The following is a 10,120-nucleotide window of genomic DNA, read 5'->3' as shown; positions in this document are numbered from 1 at the left end:
CTTGTATAGGTGTATGGAAATTCAATATTCTTAATGTTTTTCTTATATTTCTGGCTAATAACATAATGGTCAAGATACAGAATACATAATGGTTAGATACAGAAATATACACCCTATGTCACTTCCTTCAATATCATGCAAGTGTTTAAAGTGAGTAATCAGTGCAATAACCACAACATGCTGCTTCACCCACCACTTTCTTTGCAAAGAATGAAGAGGAAGTTGGCTGACAAGTGCTTCACGTCATGCAGTGGTGAGGTCATGAGTGTGCACAGCTTGTTGCGTAGCGTCCTCCCTTCCTCAGGCCTCTTGGTCACGTCTCGCAGTGGAGGCAGGACACGCAGACGTACAAACTTACGGATGGTACGATTAGCTTGTACCATTTCCACCATCAGAGTCAGGATTGGCATGAGGCTCTTGTCAGCTGACTGTACCGGCTGCAATAATTGTAGCTGTCAATACACTCTAAAAAATAACCACATTCCTATAAATTATATTAGTGAGATAAAGTAAGTTGTCAATCAAGATTCTAAATATGCTTTGGAATCACACCTGCTTGCATGAATTACAGCCTACAATCATAGCCTGGATCATCTAAAGTCTAGCCTACAAACACAGTCTGAATAATCTAAAATCTATCTATTCATATAGATATAAAGTAATCTGATAAAAGAGTGAAGCTCAAGTAAGGTTACTTGAAATGCCCAATAATAATCTGAAGCAGGAGTACTCACTGATATATCAGAAGCATAATTTTCAATTAATTTAGCTAAGCACCAAAATACCACTGGCAATACCCCAATCACAAAAATATCCAGATATGAAGCAAATCAAAGAATACTTCAGCAAGGAATCCTGGCCAATACTTTTCATACAAATCTAAAGGATGTAGATCAATCTAAGTGAAAATTATGATTTCTGATACTACCTTGAATTTTTCCCATGTCAGATACTCAAATTCTGGCTAAAATATAAAAGGTAAACAAGGAAAAATTAGTTTAAAAAGATAAATAAAATAAAAATCCAATATACAGTCTTTCAATCCCACACTTCCTTACCACTCTCTTTCTTGAGTTGATATAAATCTAGAAACCTTATGAGAAATCTTGTCAGCAAAGTCTCTGACAGGTACAAGCAGTAACATTAATAAAACACTTACTGTATTCAATCTTGATTCAAGGAAATCAAGAAGTTTGATTATGGCTGTCATATCTTTTCCATCATATTCACAGGAGCGCTGGCTGATTGCAGTAGCATCATCCACCTCTGTGAAGCATGCAGCCTCCACCTGTGCTGAAGCTCCAGCAGACGGCTGTGTTGTCACCACAGTGGGGACAGTATTGTAGCTGTGTCCTCCTGGAGCTTCTGGCATGTTCACCAGCATGCTTTCATACATAGTGGGAGGCATCACCAGTAGCAAGTTGACAGTGTTGCTGGAAGAGATTTTTGTATTACATGGATATCATGTACCAGCTTTACATTTACATTCATAATGCCTCAGTAATTTTCAAGCATCACCTCTTCATAACACCTTCTCTTTCCTCACAAATATGATATACCTATCCTCACTTCACCACTCAGTGTTGCACCTCCAAATTCCTATTTTGTTAGGAGCTCTTCATACAGAATCACTGAAAAACAACTTTGTGCTTTATATTTGATATATTTGCTGATGCCAGAAATCTTACTACCATAAAATATATTGAGCAAATTTGGGCATATGGAAACAGATGGTTCATCTTTCCACCACTCAGCTTTTCAGTGTGCAGGCAAGCTCATCATCTCACCTGTGAAGAGCATCAGTCTTCTCTGGACATCTGCTGGAGGCAAGGAGGAGGGAACGCAAAATGCTGATCAAGCGGAGGCAGTGGCTGTCCTCTTCTTCATCTGGACTGTTTTTGTCAATGTGAAGGACCAGGTTGTACAAGACTTTCAACACCTCATTGATGAGTTCTGATTGCTCATCCTGAAATATTCTAATGTTAATTAATCCAAACAAAAAAAAATATATCACTAAAATACAGGATACAAGATTTTTAAGCATGTTATTCGTATACTAGACTACCTTAGGAACAAAGGCAACTTGTTTCCATTCTTTCTACTCAAAGTCCACAAATCATGAAATTAACTTTCACTCAAGATATCCTTTCCTGCAAACAGAAGGCAATATCCACAAAAGAAGCATAAAATTCCACAAAGTTACATTATAGTTTGTAACATATGTTACAATTCATCATTTTTATTTTTGCTTGCCATTCGCACACACACACACACACACACACACACACACACACACACACACACACACACACTAAATTGCCAGCCATAAAAACACAAATAGAAATTATGACAAAAAGAACATTAGAAAACTAAAACTGTTCACATGAAAACACTTCATCTTGGACTCACATTGAAAAATACTGGATAAGACATATATCTACTGATGCACTGCAGATCACTTTCTTCATGTGCCATTTTGAGAGACAGATCCAAAATCTCAATCAGATATGTAAGACCATGATATTCAGATCTCAACTTGGGTCTGAAAAGAAGAAAGGAAAATTGGCACATTCCAGATACATGCGATAAGAATGACATGAAGGTAGAGTCAGTTTCACTTAAGGAACACTTATTAACAAGAAGAGTGGCGTCATTACAACTTTCTCTGACACCTCATTCCCTCTGGTCGTGTCTCCTATGACGGTAGCCAAGGAAGAATTTCCATCTCTGTTGCTTAGGATATTGTTCAATTGGCTCGAGTTTGCACAATATTTGGTTCATTATGCACACTAGTAGATACCATTATTACCAAAATACCTAAAAAATCATACACCTTGCATATCTAATGGTCTCTTACATGTTTATGGTTAATATGAAAGGAAATTTTTAAAAAGTGAATCTGATGAGCATCCTTCATTCATCATCTACAAGCATAAGTTTCCCCTTCTCACCTGATATCAGCACAAAAAGCAGTGAGGAGGAATAACAGGCGCATGTCAAAGTACTTGACAATGTGTGGAAGGTCAGGGTCTCGGAAAGTCTTCAGCCTGCACATCAGCCCCGGGATGCAGCTGTTCACACAACACATCCTCTGAATAAAGGTGCTGTTGTAGACCAGATTACTCAAGCATTTCTGAGCTTCAATCACCACTGAAATAAGGAGAACACTATTTATAATATCTATTCTGTCTGTTGTCTATGGGAAATCTAAATTAGTGGTACCTAAGGCCACCCATGAAATCCAATGGTTAACATGGTTTTCAGCCTACCAAAACAATGTAACATAGACACATGTGATAATCAACTTAAAGATAATACTGCGTGTTGTGGTGGACCCTTTGAAACATGATCACTCAAGTCTATTGATACAATTCAGCATTACAAAAAATATTAGCCACAGGTCCTAAAGTGTGCATGGTAAATCCAAAAGAATAAAAATTACAATTCAAACAGATTTACAGTATTAACGTATATATATATATATATATATATATATATATATATATATATATATATATATATATATATATATATATATATATATATATATATATATATATATATATATATATTTCCACAATCAGTCTTTTGTAACGTCAACAATGAAAAATATAATCATGCTATGGGGTATGTATAAGAATTCTTCAATTGATGGTTGAGTTAACACAAGGTTTACAAATAAAGGACAACTGATATACACTTGGTCAAACAAGTTAATTCTAATCACAACATTACAAAGAACATACCGTCATAATTAATTTGTTGGTTAAGACGTTGCAGAGCTTCCTCTTCTGAGACCAGTCCAGCCATGTGCACTATGATTGACAGCCTGTCTTTGCTAACAACTCTATGTAGTGAAGATTTGTCACGACTGTAAAAGATAAAATTTTTAAATAATTTCATGGCTGTAAAGAAAAACTAGAGACACACAGAACTCACCTTTTCAGCCAATGTTTCTGAAATCATCAAATAACTAGTTAACACAAATAAAACTATTAAGGCAGATTTAAAGTAAAAGATTAATTTTGGACATAAAAAGACATCAGTACACTTGTTGCCTATAGACAACAGATTACAATATACTAAAGAATCCCAAAAATCTTACATAAATGTCAGTTTCCAAATAATAACCTACCTAAGAATTCTGATGGCCGACAGGCAGGTCTGGTGAGTGCTGGAGGATGCCGGGTCACTGAGCCGAGTCATGATCACGTCCCACAGGCGGTCATAGTAGTCAGGCTCAAGCCCCACTGGAGTGAACTGCTGCTCATACTGATGGGAACCAAAGGTTTAAGTAAATGTTAAACAACTACAATTAATACTGCATGTGGTGAGCTAAAAACCAGTAACTTCATATTATCACTAAAGCATCATGAATAATGGATATCATACACATGTATAATAGGATATTTTAATCACCTCCTAGACATTGTAATATGTTTCAAAGCACTAAAAAATCAATCTGTTATGAGGCAATAAATAAACAGTAACAAGTATGCTGTGAATTTGATGGCAAGGCTGGGAGTGGCACCCTTCCTAGGCCTCAGCATACTGAGCTGGATGGGCAATTCCTTTATTAAGGTGAGAGATTTGCAGTTGAAGACAGACCTACTTTATGATTTCACAGCATCAATACAGCTTTTAATCATTCATGTGATGCCACTGCTCAAGTCAACTAACCACAAAATATCCACTGCAGACTTAATTTTTTTTTTTTTTAGTAATGCTTTTGTTTCTGCTGCAGCCCAATTAATTTCTCACCAGTCACCACAGAGGCAAAGCATTGGACAGTCCAGCGAGGGAGTGAATTAGAGTTAGCTCATAACACCCAATTATATGTCATTTTGAATTGTCGATCACTATAATATGGCAGTTAGGATACAGTTATACAGGCGGTATTAGATTGTTACCTATCAATATGACTGTTACATGGCAGCAAGGAGACTTTCTATAAGGATTGATTTCACCTCCCTCTCCGAAAACCCAACATTCCCAAAGATTCCAAGGTTTGTTGTAAGAGATGATGATAACTTAGAATAAGTGGATTCGTGAGTGCATCAAAATAATCTGAAGTACACCAGTCAGGGAAGTGAGTTGTGTAAGGCATACTGTGGAGAAGCAGTACAAGTGCACCCCTATTTTAGCAGACAGGAATATAATGACTAATGGTTATGATACAATGTAGTAAATCACTTTGTAAGACCAGCGCTGATCTCGTTGAATTCAATCATAAATGCAACTGCTTAAAAAAAAAAAAAAAAAAAAACGAGTTCCAACAGCCCCCCTCCAAAACATTCAAGATAACCTACACACCCACAACCCGGATGTACACTTCCGAAGACAAGAAATGGAGGACTAGTTCACCAAACCTTTCCCCCAGATATGTCCAGAGGCCAAGATTCAGTTGGCTGGACACGCCTGGCCCAGTGACATGACAGCAGCAAGGTGTGTCACCCATCCTGGAACAGAAGGTCTCGCCCAAAACAAACAAATCCAATATTGGAAAAGCACCAACACCCAGGCCATGACACACTCACTTTTTCGTTGAATTCCTTCAGTATTCGCATCAGATCTTGGTCAGTCCCAGTCTCAAGAAGCCCCACGGTGGAGGGATCCATGTTTGTGGGGAGGGAAGATGAAGCGCAGCTACGTCGCCACTCAGTCCGTCAGGTGAGGCACCAGCCCAAGGTAAATCTTGATCCCAGCCACGCACCACGCCCCGTCTTATCAACGGGAAGCCTTGCTGAATACAAACATGAAAGATAAATAACCTTTCTAATTTGAACAAATTATAATTCTCGAGAGCCTCTTTAAACACCACTTGCATTTTTTGCTGCTTTCATGGCTAAGGGGATGGTTGGGCCGTGACGGTCGATGAAGCTGTCAAATGGGCTTACGGCTGATAGTGACAGCCATGCTTAAGACCTAGCACAGGTTATAGTGCATGCATCACTACCTCTCCGCTACAGTAGTCTGTCTCTTGCTATTAAGATATAGTTGTTTTGAAGAACTGTATGCAATCTACTATCTCCTATGATATGAATGTGTTTTTAGGGAGGAAAGGGGAGGCGAGAAGTGGTATATAGCAGTGATGTATCGGATACCAAATTTTAGAACTCCGGGGATGCGGAAACGGAGCCGGATTTGTGCATTTCTCATAAAATACAGTACTGCCAGTTAGCTATGAGGAGAATCGGCTACAATGACGCCAAAGCCGGCTAGAAAACAACTAAACTCTAATGTAAATGGCAAAGAAAACGGTTATTTTTCGTGCATCCATATATATATATATATATATATATATATATATATATATATATATATATATATATATATATATATATATATATATATATATATATATATATATATATATATATATATATATATATATTCTAAAGGATTGTTTCGGAAAGAGATCTTAATCAGTATAATTTATATGATGTACTCTTTTCTTACCTTTTAGTTACATACCTTGAAAGATGACATTGAACAATTCATCGTCTTTTTCCTCTGCAGACGACGTTGAAGGTTTATATATTGCAGTTGTCCTTGAATATGAATACTTTTGAAGTTAAGGCTACAAAATCCAGAACATCATTTGGGAGGTTGTAATAATACATATGTTTCTGACATCCGCTTCAGCCCATAGCGTACATGGAGCAATGCATTAGTGGTGTCTGTTTGCATTTTATTCCTCAACTTGCTCTTTGTGAGGCTCATTTGACTGAAAACTCAATCTCTGCATTTGAGAGTGGCAAACTTAGAATTGTTAGAACAGCAGATGACAGTTCATAGTAAGGATTTTGGTTTGAAGCATCTTTGTAACCGCTAACTTCGGCCCAAAATTTTACAGTGTCTTTTGTTTCACACCATTTTACGAGGATTATATTTGACCACTGGAGTTCATTTTTTGCAATATCCTTTACACTAACATTTAATAAGTCAAGGAGAGGGGCAATGGAGTCTTTTACCACACGCAGAGTATTTCCAACACTGAACAGTGACATGGTTATCAACACTCGCTCATTGTCAGGGAATCTTTGGCGAAGCTCTTTGATTAGAGTTAACTGAAAAATTTAGCATTGTGCCCGTAAGTTTCCCTCTAGATTTGCAGACACATGCTTGAGTAGGTCTGATAACAGTTTCTCAGTTTCGTACCTAAGATACACCTTGGAGAGCATATACTCGTCCAGGTTGCAGGTGAAGGGATCTATGCGATGCTGGTTACATGGCAGTATCACTCTGTTTACTAGAGTTTCAATCAGTAGTGTCAAATCATCTAATAATTTTGAGGGATCGCGGTTGTTAGATTCAAATGCCTTGTTCACTCTCTAAACCTCATTTAAGACAGACTTAAGAAAAAAAAAACATGTAGGCATGGTTGAATTCATCACTGTACATGGCATGCAACATTTCCGAATTGTAGCACTTTTTAGAGGTTCTTGTTAAATTGAAATGCTTCTTCAGCTCCAACCACTGGTCACATAACTTTTGCACTGCAGAAGCAATAGATAGCCAACGGTCTGGAATGTTTGTACAATCTCATGAGGCTCATGTCCATCATTTACAAGTATGAATAAGTTACTGTATGCCATCTGCCTTGAGGAGGATCTGATAAACCAGTTATAGGTCACAGTCACGAGAAATTCTAGCTTCCTTGGCATGGTTACAGAACTTGCGTGTGATACAGCTAACTGGAATGAATGACATACACAGCGGGTATGCACTAAAGAAGGAACTTCCTCTTTTAGTTGCTTGTAAACTCCTTTGTTTATTCCAACCATCACATTAGCGTTGTCAGTTCCAGTGCCAATCATGTTCTGTAAGTGAAGTCCATATGCATGTAAAAATGACTTCAGAGCATCAACGATACCGTTTGCATCACATTCTTGTAGTGGTGCGAGGCGCAAAAAAGTAGAAACTACTGAATGTAGAAACTGTGAATGTTCATTGAAGTATTGTATAGCTAATCCCAGGTATTTATGAACAGCAATATCCGTGGATTCATCCAGTAAAATACTGTGCTTCCTGTCACCTATGTCCTCTTTCAGCTTGGAAACAAAATGGGGCATTAGAACGTGTTCATTTATCGCAATGCAGATAGTTCTGTGCATTGCAACTTCCGCTGAAGTTTTATCGCCATGTCCACTAGATGATCGCATGAGGTTATGGTACAATGTTTAGCAACGAAAAGTGCCAAACGGGCTTCAGCTCGACCCATATCACGAGACTTTTCAACCTTGGGAAGACTTATCTTTGCTTGTCGGGGAGAAAATGGTGCACCGTTCACTTGGTGTTTCTTGCTCCTTGCGTGATCCTTGATGTCATAATATTTCGCTCTGAATGTTGTCTCACAATATTTGCAAAGAACACTCTTTTTATCGTTAAGAATTTCTGCGATCCAGTCCTTGTATAAATATATCATCTTGCACCCACTGTTTTCTGAACTTCTGTGCCTATGTTCGTTGCTTAATTTCCTCAGCCATGTTTGCCCGGAAAATTCTTCCCCTTGAGACTAACAACTGTGATCGCGACGGATACGTTATGCACACTGAACGCACACTGAGTCTCAAACTCACTCTGTCACTCACTGGTATCGTACAGGAAGGGACGCCATGGCGACAGAATCCAGGAGACCTGCCAGGTAAACTGTTGGTTGCGATTCCCCCTCCCCTCCCCTTCGGTCCTCTCCCCAGAAACCCTCCCGCCACCGCTACCGCTACAGCTTCCCATCCTTCATACCTAGGACATTCTGAACTATTATTTATTCCATAATTTAGCAATTTATAAGAAGTGAATATTCCATTCAAACGATGTTTTCTTTATTGCAGAAAATCGGCTAAAAAATGGCTAATTTGGGGAGGGTTTCGGCTGCTGTTTCCAGCTATCGGCTAAAAGCAATATTTTCTGGCTAGATTCAGCCAAATTCGGCTAAATCTAACCGGAAAACGGCTAATCTGGCAACACTGATAAAATACGGCAGCGGATTAGATTGCGGATACGGATGGGGTTACGGATTACTTTTACCTCCATATCCGCGGATGCGGATGCGGATGCGGATCATCTTTACACATCTCAGTAACACAATGAAGTGCGTCGTATCTGCGACACAAAGCTAAAGAGATGAGACAAAGAGAAAAGAGGAAAAGTGAAAAAAAAATTATAACAAGATAAGTATTAAAATATATAATATATTTAAAGAATGTCGAAGATCCAACTACGGAAGGGGAGTAAAGGGGACAAGGAGATGGAAGGAGTAGAACTGGGAAGGGCATGGATGTGGGAAGGACAAACAGGAGTAAGGGAGAGGAAAAGGGAATACTTATTCTCCACTAACTTCTCTCCCTCTAATTCTTCACCCACTCCTCACCCTCCTTGCTTATCCTTCCTCTATACTTTCTCCCCCCATCCCTCTCCTTCACCATTCCTCCACTTCCTTATCCCAAGTACTCTCCTTTCCACACTACGAACTCCCTTCCTTCTACGACTTCATAATACGTCCCTTTCTCCCCCTATTCATTCCATAGCATTCGTTCTCCATCCATCCTCTCTCTCTCTCTCTCTCTCTCTCTCTCTCTCTCTCTCTCTCTCTCTCTCTCTCTCTCTCTCTCTCTCTCTCTCTCTCTCTCTCTCTCGAATAATTCCATTGTCATTCTCAGTCAGTCTCATTCTATTTATTAATCTTCAGGATTGTTCTTACTCGATCATTCTCTCACATTTCATCTTTCGCTATCATTCTCACTCACAGAGTCACGCTTCTGTCTCAGTCTCGCTGTCACTCATTCACAGTCATTCTTATCCCCACTCTAAATATCACTCAAACTCACACTTAATCTTTTGCTTATTTTCATAATCTAACTTAAGTTTGTTTTATCCCTCACACTGATTCTCACTCATTTATTCCTTCTTATCGATAGCCATTCTCACGGTTATTTTTTCAACTTACTTCTATCCATTCAACTCATTCATTCTTACCTCACTATAACTCTTGCGCTTATGACTTCCATAGACTCTCTCTCTCTCTCTCTCTCTCTCTCTCTCTCTCTCTCTCTCTCTCTCTCTCTCTCTCTCTCTCTCTCTCTCTCTCTCTCTCTCTCTCTCTCTCTCTTTGTCCACA

General features: G+C 38.8%; 1 protein-coding gene across 1 annotated transcript in view; it reads right to left on the bottom strand.

Moving 5' to 3' along the window:
• The window catches only part of LOC135112860 (synembryn-A-like), an 11,918-nt gene extending 6,117 nt beyond the window's left edge, over window positions 1-5,801 (bottom strand). The window contains exons 1-8 of the mRNA XM_064027761.1: window positions 5,538-5,801; window positions 4,136-4,272; window positions 3,747-3,871; window positions 2,952-3,150; window positions 2,410-2,542; window positions 1,788-1,966; window positions 1,160-1,433; window positions 194-437 (exon numbers count right to left, since the gene is read on the bottom strand). Of these exons, the coding sequence (XP_063883831.1) occupies window positions 194-437; window positions 1,160-1,433; window positions 1,788-1,966; window positions 2,410-2,542; window positions 2,952-3,150; window positions 3,747-3,871; window positions 4,136-4,272; window positions 5,538-5,618 (1,372 nt within the window). The 5' untranslated portion in view covers window positions 5,619-5,801. The remainder of the gene's footprint in view (window positions 1-193; window positions 438-1,159; window positions 1,434-1,787; window positions 1,967-2,409; window positions 2,543-2,951; window positions 3,151-3,746; window positions 3,872-4,135; window positions 4,273-5,537) is intronic.
• Between the last annotated feature and the right edge of the window lie 4,319 nt (window positions 5,802-10,120).

Source organism: Scylla paramamosain, chromosome 24 (genome assembly GCF_035594125.1).
Source record: "Scylla paramamosain isolate STU-SP2022 chromosome 24, ASM3559412v1, whole genome shotgun sequence".
Lineage (NCBI taxonomy): Eukaryota > Metazoa > Arthropoda > Malacostraca > Decapoda > Portunidae > Scylla > Scylla paramamosain.
The sequence above is the reverse complement of the archived record's forward strand: the minus strand, read 5'-3'. Positions and strand labels throughout refer to the sequence as shown.